We start from the raw sequence: 13,148 nt of genomic DNA on the forward strand, positions 1-13,148 counted from the left end.
ACATGAAGAGTCCGTGTTGGTATCTGTCTTTCAGTAGCTGGAGTCTGGTGTCTCTAACATAACTCTGTATTGTCGTCTTTTTGGTGGGGGGGGTTCCTCCTGCATACTGGATAATGGTACATTCTGTTAGTGCCTGGGTCTTTAGTAACTCGATCTTACTTTTGCTGTGCCATCCTTCAGGTGGCTGGTGGTGCGGGGTCCTTCGGTGAAGTAGTGGTTCCATCAAAAGCGGTATCCTTCAACCCAAAACTCTGTCACGTAATCAGTAAATGATGTTGTAGCGGGTATGTTGTCAGCTTCACCAATGTCTTCTAAAGTTGTAAGCCAAACATCCGCAACAAGGTGGGGTGAACGAGAGATACTGTGGCTCGTTGTATAAGTCGAGTGATGTCTTCATTTTTTGTCTCGCCTTAACGGAGTCAAAAAGCGAGACATAGGTATGCTGTTTCCAGCGTCGGCGACTGAGCTGCGGTGTCAACAATGTATTAGTTTGTGATTAGGTCTAGTTCATGGTGAACCACTAGTGGTAGGTCAATGATATTTGGTATGCAGTTGTATTAGCATTGGCACATCTCATTACCATGGAGATCATTTGGGCCCGCCCCCTCAGTCAAGGTCTATTGACTTTGAAACTTTGCTTAGTTTACATGTATTAGTTTGTGATTAGGTCAGTTTATGGGGAACCACTAGTGGTAGGTCAATGATATTTGGTATGCAGTTGTATTAACATTGGCACATCTCATTACCATGGAGATTATTTAGCCCTGCCCCCTCAGTCAAGGTCTATTGACTTTGAAACTTTGCTTAGTTTACATGTATTAGTTTGTGATTAGGTCAGTTTATGGGCAACCACTAGTGGTAGGTCAATGATATTTGGTATGCAGTTGTATAAGCATTGGCATATCTCATTTCCATGGAGAATATTTGGCCCTGCCTCCTCATTCATGGTCTATTGACTTTGAAACTTTTGCTCAGTTTACATGTATTGGTTTGTGATTAGGTCAGTTTAAGATGAACCACTTATGTTAAGTCAAAATGTTTTTGCTCATTTTCCTTGATTTAATAATAGAATTAAGTATCTTTTATAACATTTTACAGGTAAAATAAAGGTAAAAAATATGACTATAATTCAGAAATAAACTATAACTGTTAAAACAACAAAACGCCGTATGTTTTTATAAACCTGCAATTAAATGTGGGCAAACCAAGATGACACCATATTTATCACATGTTGGCATAGGTTGCAGAGACCGTTTTAAATACATGTAGGCTAACTATGTATACTTTAGATTTTGCACCGAGCTGATAGACAAGTTGTTTTTGTGCTAATCAATTTTATAAAATTGAAATGTTTTCAAGGGTTAACAATAGCAATCACTATATTGGACAATTGATCTATCAAATTAATTACCACGACGATCATTTTAAAATTCAACAAAATTAATTAATCATTTCAATACACATTTATACCAAATCTATTAAAATCGAAAAAAAAGTTCTGGTTATATATAACCGGTTATCGTTTTTTATTCGATATTCGGTCCTTCCGACGGTAAACCAGTTAATCATTGACAACACTAGTGAAAATATAACTTTTCCTTTTAAAATTGTGTTATTTTTAGAAAAAGATTGAAAAATGAAATTTTGTTCTTTTACATGAAACTGGAATATTTCAAACTGAAATATCTCATAAAATTTAGCCATGAAGGTATGTTTTTCTGAGAGATTTTTTCTGTATCATATGCCCTTAAACAAAATTTCTAATCAAGAACTAAACTTTGCTATAGTCCACCTGCAAAGTGTAATCTATCAACCAATACACACATGTATCCAGGGGGGAGGGGGGAGGGGAGGGGGGGGGTGGCGATGGATTTATTTATCAATTAATAATTTATCCTGTGAATTTGAAAGACAGAAAATTTACATAATACCTAAAAACCATATTAGGAATCACAAAAAAAAATTGGACATTATTAACTGATGACTTCAAAATACATTATAAATTGTCTATTTATAACAATTCCATGTGTCTGAGAACTGGTCATTAATTCAGGTCAAATAACAGTAAAACTGGTCTAATACATGATTTTAACTTGTCTAATACGGGATTTTATCTTCCTGTTATTGGTTCAAAAAAGGTGTCAGAAAATGGAAGAGTGTATTACACAAAATGAAAGATTTCAACAAGTTTGACGTTAAACTTGTAGTTATTTTCATATGCTATAATATTTTTTTAATTGAGTATATCCAATTATAGCCAGTAGAAAGGGTGAAATTCCATAATTATCAACTGTAAATGGTTATTTCTCTTAGTGTGCAGTCTGAAGTGAAATAAGTTTTTAGGGTTGACAATTTTGGATGTGCACAGCTTCTAAGTGGCCACAAATGTCTTATTATACCAAACTAACAGTAGAAAGGTCTTTCTAACCATTGAAGCTCATGATTTTTATCCACATGCCTTACTGTAGATACAGATTGTCAAAACACTTGCATCAGAGAATTATTTTGTGTCTTAAATGCCTTGTATAAATTTACAACAAAGGTATACTCTATCTGTAAAATATTGTTGGTCCTGAAAAGGGCTGTTTGTGAAAGCTATCCTTGGCGCAAGATGAATTCATATACTTGTATCCTTGTCACTTGATGAACTTCTAACCTGGCAATTGCCATTTTGTTTACATATTTCAGTGATGTCAAATAGGGTCAAATTTATTTTTCAATAATATAGGTCACTAGCTGATGTAGCCACAACTTTTTATTGAATACTACCACTCAAGAAAACATTAATGTCATGCTTTTTTTTTTCTGATCACAATTTGTCTAATCTCTTAGTGTTTTAGGTATTTTGCTTTTTAGTCAATTTACTAGACATATTTGTTGTTGGTTTTAGTCTGGCCTGAGACGAAAGCCGTAGAATGCGAGACATAGGGATTACAATCTGTCGGCGGCGGTAACAGCTTAAACTGTTTGTATAAAGCTTTATATTTCAGTGGGTAGAATACCTGGATGCTTTATACCTTGTATACAGATACCTGATCAAGGCTTATGTCACGGAGTTTCCATCTGTCCTATGTCCATTGTCCTTGACTTCATTTGCATGGTTCATTGGTCAATTTAAGTTTTTATATTCTTGTCAGTTTAACAGATACCATAAGCAATACCTTCATTATATTTGGTGTATGGAATGATTGTAAGGTGTACATGTCTGTCTGGCATGGTTCATCTGACCTTGACCTCATTTTCATTGATCATTCATAATGGTAAGTGTATGTGATACTTGCAGTAAACATAAATTCAATCATGATAAGTAAAGCAGGCGAAACATTTCAGCGTTTGCACTCCCTTTTCAGATAATGAAAATAGTACAAGAAAAGTTGAACATGGAACAAAAGTACAAAGAACAAATAGAAAAGGTTTGTATGATTCATTTAACTATGTATGTTGGTTGTCAAATACTGTAAAATACTAGTAATTGTAGGGGTCAGCAACTAATTAACTTCTATCCAAAGATCTAATTGAAGTGAGAGAATATTTTTGGAACTTTTGAATATTTTTTTCAGAAATATTGCTGGACTTCACATTTCCACTTAACTTAAAAGCATACACCTGTGATTATACATCATAATATCACAGTTAAACTGGACAAGATAAAAGAAGAAAGGAATGTTATTTGAATGTCGGAAGTTGACCTATATTTTTCTATTTTAAGAAAGTGAACAAAAGCATTAATTTTGTGAAATAAAAAGAAAAGAAACAATTATAAAACCCTACAAATGATACCTTAATTATAAAAAAGACATGTTTTATAGGTTTTTGTATTGTTGCTCTCAGGTTTCATGATGGTCTGTCTATTTAGGGTTATTGGATGTGACTTAAAAGACAATTTTCTTCAAATATTCAGACTCAATGGGCTATCTTGCTATGAAAATACATGCTAATGATGTGCTTGACAATTTGCCATAATGACTAGCTCATGTTTATACAATTTAAATTTTTCAGCAAGGAAAAAGTTAGATATGGTCATGATGGATTAAGTGAAAACTTTTTTTTGGGGGAAAGATGGCTCTTATGGCCTATACTCCTGACCAGATGTTTATTTCTACTTTCTAAGACTCCCAGGTCAACCATAGTGTGCTTTACATTATTAAAGGAACAACTCATATTCTTTCAGATTGATATGATTTAAAAAACAAAAATAAACAAACCAATTGGATTTAAATAACTATCCAAAATATCCCCCTTTTTGTCATGAAGGCTTCAACATTTATGTCACATAACTGAAACACAACGATCCTAGATTCCGTCTTCGTCATCGTCAACATTAAGGTTCAGTCTGTGGTAAAGATTTTTTAGACATCAATAACTTTGTCACACCTGTATGGAATTTTATAAAATTTGGACGAATGCTTTTTTATGACCAATGGACAGTTGCAAGACAAAAATTTCGAAAATATTTATTTTTGTTTTTCAGTATTTTGCTGATAAATGGACTTGACCGTGAGGGCATTCCGGTATATTGCTGTCGCCTAGATTTCCATTACGTAACTTTCGTGTTGGGATTGTAACCTATTTATAAACATGATAAATACGCAGACATTATCGAGTGCAAAAAACATTCCTTATCGCTTGTTATAAATTCATTTCTTCAATGGATACTCCTAAAAATATTTTTTTTAGAACATAAATTAATAATATGAAAATGTTTTGTCGTTAGAAATATATATATAAGTAAAAAATCTTGAATATCTATGCACACGTACAGAAAATATGTGTTAACGCATGCGGAAGAATATCTCAAGAACATTTGCAATCTCCCATGCAGAGTTATCGGTCCTCGCTCTCTCTCTCGGACCGATAACTCTGCATGGGAGATTGAAAGTTTGGCGGGAAAATATGAATGCCTACTCAAATCCAATCTATTAGAAAAATCGAATTATTACAGAAGAGTGTCCACCATGCAGTTAATATAGTAGAATAGAATGATATACAAATGGATGAAAATTATATATACATGTAACTGTACATACAAATATTAATATAATATATAACAACAAACCAGAGTATACTGATTTGTATCACTTCAATATCATATTTATTACGGTGAGGTTGAATTCCCTGTCATTTATTTATCATCCACGCACGAACTTGTCTAAGAAAAAAAATTATATCTGTACATTAACCTCACTTTCAAGTATAGAGATGTGATTTTTTTTCTGAGACAAGTGCTTGTGACCATCCACAAGAACTTGCAGTCATCCGATGTTCAGTACATCAGTACTTTGATTTTTGCAGTTAACATTAAGATTTAATCTAAGGTTAAAGGAGCATTAGCTGTCAAGTTCATGTTCACTGATTTGACCAAAATTCTTATATTTATGTTATGTTTAACATACTAAAAAGTACATCCAAATTATAAAAAGTCCAAAAGAAACAATTTACAATGCATGGGCTCTCTATAATGTATCAGCATTTCGTACATATTTTAGACATCTAATTATCCATGGAGGTAACCTCTAAAGACTGCAGATGGTGATATAACCCTATATAAACATAAATATGAATATAAATAGATAATGAGAACGTGCAGTCAGATTTTTCCAGGTCCATTTGATTTCATTTAATAGGATAAAAATATATGTAAATAATTTTTTACCGGTGTAAGAATGAATTTTTGTGGGTCATATCAGTCAACGAAATGGTTATTCTTGGTGTCTACCTTGTTTCACTTTTCAATGATGACATTCTTTTCTTTTTAATGAATGAACCACATGATTAACACATGCACACCGTTTCCACAAAAGATCAAATTAAAAGGTTGCATGAATAAGGATTCAAATGAGTTGATTTATTGACTTGCATCGGTTAATAATACATTATCGATGTTTTTAAGCTTATTTTGAAGTAATTTTTCAGTCATCCATAACTTTGTCAAACCTTCATGATATTTTACTCAAGTTTGACAGAAGATTACTATGGTCAAAAGACAGAATCACATGCAAATTAATGAAAATGTTTGTTTTTTTTTTAATTTTCCATATTCTACAGATAAAAAGACTTATAGTATTAAACAGTTAATGTCTGGGGTTCAAGCTTGTTACATCAATTACTGTGTAAAACCTGCACAGAATTTTATAAAACATTGGAATAAGCTTGTTTATGATTAAGAGATAATGTCTGAAGCAGAATTTAAAAAAATGTCTATTTTTTCATTTTCAGTATTTTACTCATAGATGGTTTTTTTTTTAAATTCTATTTTTTTTTACTGATAAATGGACTTTTTACAGTCAACATTACACTTTTACACAGACAGCGGCAATCACTGGCATGACACAGGGTTTTGGAGAATTCATTACGAATTTTTTGACATCATAACTTTGTTAAACCTTCATGGAATATTATGAAACTTTTGCAGAAGCCTTGTCATGATCAAAAGACAGTATAAAGAGCAAAATTTAGATTTTTTAGATTTTTTTTGTATTTAACCTATCCCTTCGTAATTACCTCTTTTGACGCCGCCCCCTTCACTCCATAATGATGCATTTTGACACCTCTGTTTAGTACCTCAGTTGAATACTTTGCCTACTAAAAGTCTGTATCAGACTAAATAAAATTTTTATCCACTATAAAAAGGATATACCTGGGAATATCTGACTTTTATTGATACCAACTGGTTATTAAATACCTAATATTCAATTTGTACGATACAATTTGCGAAAAAAATGAAGTCATCATCAGTGTTCACTCCCGCTTGGGAGTTGTAGAATATAACAACAAATGCAAGTTTATGTTTAAACTTACATTCAAATATCAGAAATTTAGTGAACAACGCCGATATATACAGTGGAGTCCATACAATTCTTTTCTGACCCATTATGGACAAAATTATAGCAACTTGCAAAACATTCAATTATAGTCTTAAGGTTAAATTTTTTATTAGACATCATGCAGTAACTTTGTCATACATTCATAGATTTTTGGAAAAATTTGGCATGATTGGGACAGATGCTCTATCATAATCAAAGAAAAGTGTTTCATTTTTCTGGGTTTTACTGATAAATGTATTTAGTTTTTTAAAAGGCATTTGCCTTTTATTGGCATCATATACTAAGTAATAGCCATTTTGTTGACTGACTTTTTTTCCTAAAATAGAGTGCACAAGTTTTTCATTCTTTAGTTGTTTCAAGATCAGGTAAAAGTATGATTTTGCTTGATTTCATATTGAAAATTATTTTTATATGATTGAATTGTTCCTCAAACACAATATCTAAATGAGTTTTAATTTGAAATTAGATTTTCCTCCAAAATGTTCCACTAATAGTTATATAACAGACATTATTTCCGGGCGCAGTGATGAAAATGTTTTTTGTGTGGTACACAGTCTTTTTTCTACCAATGATTTTCAGCCAAATATCAGCTCTAACAGGATGTTTTTTTCCAAAACTTCAAACCAATTTTCCCTATTGATAATCTACCCAAAACCTCCAGATACAGTCTACCAAATCATATGTAAAGCTGGTCAAATTGCATTAAAATATCTTGTGTGTTTGGATTGTTTACTATAGATTACACATCAGTTCATTTTGTAACTTAATGTCATATGCCAAACTATGGATCATATAAATTAAATGGAACATTGTGAGCAAAAGAAAGATGGGTATCATTTTTGAGATTCAAGACAGTATAAACTGATCCATGTATAAGTATATATATATATATATATATATATATATATAAACAAATCCAAATTGAAACTAACGTTCAAACCTATGATTGCGTTTGATAAAAACCGCAATTTTTATATGTGTGCATGCAAAACAAATTTCTTGGTAGAGGGGTCAAAATACAGCACAAACAACATTTTCCAAAAGACCAAAAAAGTGAAAAAGTATATTTTAACAAAATGCATTTGGCTAGCAGGTCGAATAACGGATGTTCTTAAACCCTGCTGACTGCCATGACGATTGCCAAATAAACAGATCACCAGATGTAACAAAATGGATCTTAATTATTAATTTAATACCAAACAGAAAACAATAAACTTGCAGAAAAGATGGTATACCGCAAACATGAGGTGCAAAAATTGGAACACCATATCCGTATTTCGACAATTAATATACATATATATTGAAAAGTTATAAAATTTGTCTACGATGTGCACAAAATAGGAAAAAAATAAGGCTGAAAATGCACTAAATATTTATATTCAATATGAATAATCACATTTTGTCGATTAAGACATCAAATTGTTCTAAAATGTTCTTCTAGTTACACTGTTTCACAAATATTCATGGATATGGTTGCTTGCGAAGTCGACAGGATAACGTTTATAAGCGACATCATTATAAGATCCTTAACTCATAATATAGTACAATGTTGGTACTTAAAACGAAAGTGAAAGTATATAGAGTAAAACTATTTTACGATATCATGTTGTTCACTTTTTTGACATCTCACGGCACAAGAGCAAATTTACATTACATCAATGAGTCAAGTAAAAAAGACAGTGCATAGCAAATGCATTTTCCATCAATTCATGTTTTTATTGTTTGTAGTAAACATTTAACTTAAGTCTATGGTCAAAGTTTTTCAGACATCAATAACTTTGTCAAACATACATGGATTTTGTTATTTTCTTCATGATCAAGAAATATTCCTGTAGGAGGGTCATAATGGTGGTACCTTCATGACGAATAACGGTAAAAAATTTAGCCAAATAACATTAACGGTAATTTGTTATCCGTATTTGACGTTAACGGTAAATTTTGGTGCATGACGATAAAATGTACACGTTCGGACGATAACAATCAATCAACAGATCAATGGAAGTGAGTTCAATGTTGGATTATTCGAACAAGGTCTTTATTGCTTGGTTTGAATACTAGCAGAGTTAAAGTGATGTAATGATCCGAGGACTATAAAATAAAAATGTAAAGGTACATCAACGTACTGGTATTAATAGCAGTTGTATGATACATTATACAGAAACATAAAATCTAGGCCACAATATATAAAATAACATATGGTTTGACCGACGACATTGATAATTTTGTTTTGTTTATTTTGTTGTATAATCGTGTCATGAATAATAGATGTCGATTTGTTATAAAAGCAAAAGGTTAATACCAAAGACATTAAAATGTTTGTAGACATTAATTGTTACTCAAATGAAAAGTTAATGATGTTGCCAAGGACGGACCTCTGTCCACATGCACTTGTTTCATGCGATGGTAAAGCCTAGAAGGAGGGGGCCTTTACTATTGCATGAAACAAGTGTCTGTGTCACTGTCACTTGAAACGCACATTTACTAACCCTACATGGGCAGATCATGGGTTCTTTCAAGGGGTGAATTTGGCCCGTGATCTGCAGTACAGAAAATGGCAAGAGAATTTTGACGATTTTGGCCAAAAAATAATTTCCCAATCCAAAGGGAAAAAAGCATGCGCCTCGACTTTATAACCGCTCCTGTCATACTATATGAGTAAACGTTGAATCCATAATAGACCTCATATGTATAATATTTGTGAAATCAAACTAGAGACCAAAGGACCAAAGCTGTGTCTTTAAAACATGAATTTGCTTTTTTATTTTACATTTCGTATATTCACTAGTTATACTAATTGACCAGTTTATTTTACAAACACTTTACTTTAAAAATTAAACTATAAAAGCTAGTTATTATAACCATCATGCAGTTTAAACACATAATAATAATACTTAATTGGCATAGTTTATAACAATCAACTGTCATTAAAATTTATTCTAATTAAAAACAAAAACTATAAATGAATCCAAACAGCTCAAAACTTATCAATTGATTTCAAAAACATACTTTTGTTTATAATTTTACCTTTTATTTCCAATAACCGACTCCAAAAATCATTTAATGATAAAGACGTTTTCATATTTAAAATGAGGTCGAACGAATCCTGGACGAGCTGACCTGGGCCCAATGTGTAATGTGGGCAAACAGACCCAATACAGGTCAACTATTGACCTTCAACAATGGGCAAAATTGATATCGTATAGTTAGCAAGCTATAAAAGGCCCCTTGATGACTAAAAGCGAAAAAAATGTCAAAGAAAATGTACTTTAAACAGATGAGCGCTATCTAGCCCCCTATCAGCTCCCCACCCATTAACCTGGTCGGAATAGTGGGGTAACAACTGACTTAAATCAGTTGAACATGTGCTTTACTCGAAAGATCGTTTTACTTAGCACAATAACAAATAAAACAAGTAGCAAAGTAACAAAAAACGAAATGTAAATTTAAGATTACTCGCAGTTACTAAAATCTGGTCACTCAAAGCCAAAATTTATATAAAACAAGTTTACCAAAAAAGATATTGTTTCCAAATACTAAGATTTCATTTAGTTCACCACTGACAGATTTGCATTGAAGACTTCAAAAGAATCTGGTAAAAGCATGACCTTGTACAATGCCAAAATTTAAGTTTTGACAGGGTGCAGAATCATTAATGTTAATTGAATTGGACTGCAATCAGTGATCATAATATATATTAAGGTTAACCTTAAATATTGAAAATGTGATGAAAGATATTAAAGGTTAAGGCAATAATCAAAGAATTTACAATAATATTGAATTGAGAAAATACTTTTATTGCGAAAGAAATGATACTTTTCCACAGATGCATTTGAAGGTTACCTGTCGATTTATTGTGAACCAAATGAAAGTCTTCCACAGAGTCGTCTGCTCTTGACCAGAGTATTTAAACTTTTGTCTATTCTCTTGTCCTATTGAATAAATACAATAGCTATTGTTCTCTGTATAGTTTTTTCACTGGGACCTTTAAATTTCTTCTAGGAGAAATCTATCACTCATTGATTAATTTACCTGACCAAAAAATTATCTTCTTTTTTGGGGGACATAGTTGTATAAACTCGCATAAACTGCATGCAATATTGTATTTAATCAATATCAATAATATATTTTCAATCTGTTTAATATAAACACTGATTTAATTATAAAAAGTTTATTTCTGACAAAATTTTTAGTATCCAATGAATTTGCATGTTTTTGTTGTTGTTCAGTTATAGAATACATTTATCAAGACCTTGATTTAAACAAATTAATTTTCAAGTTTTTATTTGTCAAACACACAAAAAAAGCAAATTTTATTTTTTAATATGGAAAATATAAAAAATTTGTTCAGAAATCAACTTTTAATTTTTTAATCAGTGTTTATATTGAAACTATCGTAAAACGATAACTTAAACAGACGGTCGGTTTTCCGTTTGAACAGTTTTGAAAGTTGTATCCGAGGATGTTCAAAGTCGCCGATGTATTTATTTAATTTGATCGTTTACAGTATTAGTCCTTGGTCGTTTCGAAAATCTCGATTTTCCTTGTCAGCCGCCATTTATTTTTACCTGTGATATTTGTCAATCACAAGTTGTCTCCCTTTTACCAATTTTGATAGCGATTTGACTTCGCTATGAAGTCAGTCGGCCGGCAAGATTTAGCGATTTTCAAAATTCTTTGGCGACTTAAATCGTCATTTCGCCGGCAAGATTATGGCCTGTTTTAATATGGAAAACATTTGTTCAGAAATCAACTTTTAATTTTTGAATCAGTGTTCATATTGAAACTTTTAAAAATGAATTATTGATATTGAATAAATACAACACCACAGGCAGTTTAAGCTATTGTATTTATTAGATGGGACAAAAGAACTTACAAAAGTTTAAAATCGACAGGTAACTTGCAGGTGAATCTGTGGAAAAGTATCATGGGGTTGGCAATAAACTTTTCCAAGTTCTTTTGTCCCATCAAATAAATACAATAGCTATTGTTCTCTGTGGAGTTTATTCAATGGGACCTTTAAATTTCTTCAAAGAGAAATCTATCACTCACTGATTAATTTACCTGAACAAAAAATTTAACTTTCAATGATGAAAATACATGTACCAATACTAAATAAGGACTCACAAAACTGCATGTGATGTTGTATTTATTCAATATCAATAATACATTTTCAATTTGTTCAATATAAACAGTGATTCAAAAATTAAAATTTGATTTCTGATCAAATTTTCAATATTTTACCCTTTTAAAATTTGCTTTTTTTTGTGTGTTTGACAAATAAAAACTTAAAAATGATGATGTTTAAATTAAGGCCTTCATAAATGTTTTCTTTAACTAAACAACCACAAAAAAACATGTAAATTCATTGGAATAATACTAAATATTTTGTTAGAAATAAACTTTTTATAATTAAAACAGTGTTTATATTGAACAGATTGAAACTATATTATTGATTATGAATAAATACCACATCACTTGCAGATTTGTAAGTGTAAAACATGTATTTCAATGAACTATTAAGATAAATTTTTGGTCAGGTAAATTAATCAATGAATGATAGATTTCTCCTAGAAGAAATTTAAAGGTCCCAGTGAATAAACTACACAGAGAACAATAGCTATTGTATTTATTAAATGGGACAATAGAACTGACAAAAGTTTAAATACCTTGACCAAGAGCAGATGACTCTGTGGAAAACTTTCATTTGGTTCGCAATAAGAATAAGTTTATTTAAAGAATCATTAAGTTAACACGGATCTTATCTTAATTTAAGAGCTTTACAATCTATCGCAAAAAAGAAGTTGATATCCCGGCGTCAGCAATAAGATTTGAATAGGTATACCCGAAACTTAAGTGTTAATATCTATGAACTAAATTGATAAAGGGTGTGAGTAATTATGGTGAAGAAATTCGAAAATATAAACTATAAGTCTAATTTAACAACAGCTTTGGTCTGTCTTCCAGATTTTGTTACAGGTCTTTGAATTGTCATATCGTTTGAATCATCCACAGTTTCATGGTTTTGGTCGTCGTCATCATCTGACTCATCTTCATATTCAGATTCTTGTTGTTCAACTGAAATGTTTGTAGTACTAAAATTTATCTCCTGGAATTCCGTAGTATTAGATGTGTGATTGCAGTACAAAGCAATAGGTAGGATTCCTGCTTTGTCTTTGGTAGTCAGATCTGACTGAGCGTTTTCGTAATGGTTTGAAACGCTCAACCCAGTCTTGCATTTGACTTTCATGATCTTGGTTTAGTGTTGCAACTTTAAGCAGTTCCATAAACTTTAAATCTTTGAAGGACATACTGTTGAACAATATC

General features: G+C 31.5%; 1 protein-coding gene across 2 annotated transcripts in view; it reads left to right on the forward strand.

The window, feature by feature from the left end:
- LOC127701326 (uncharacterized protein MCAP_0864-like) overlaps positions 1 to 13,148 on the forward strand; it is a 46,047-nt gene that overhangs the window by 14,624 nt on the left and 18,275 nt on the right. For both annotated transcript variants that reach the window (XR_007981980.1, XM_052205216.1), the window contains exon 3: positions 3,351 to 3,413. Coding sequence is in view for 1 of the 2 variants with exons in the window: in XM_052205216.1 (XP_052061176.1) it covers positions 3,351 to 3,413 (63 nt within the window). In the remaining variant the exon portion in view is untranslated. The remainder of the gene's footprint in view (positions 1 to 3,350; positions 3,414 to 13,148) is intronic.

Source organism: Mytilus californianus, unplaced genomic scaffold (assembly GCF_021869535.1).
Source record: "Mytilus californianus isolate M0D057914Y unplaced genomic scaffold, xbMytCali1.0.p SCAF_5, whole genome shotgun sequence".
NCBI lineage: Eukaryota > Metazoa > Mollusca > Bivalvia > Mytilida > Mytilidae > Mytilus > Mytilus californianus.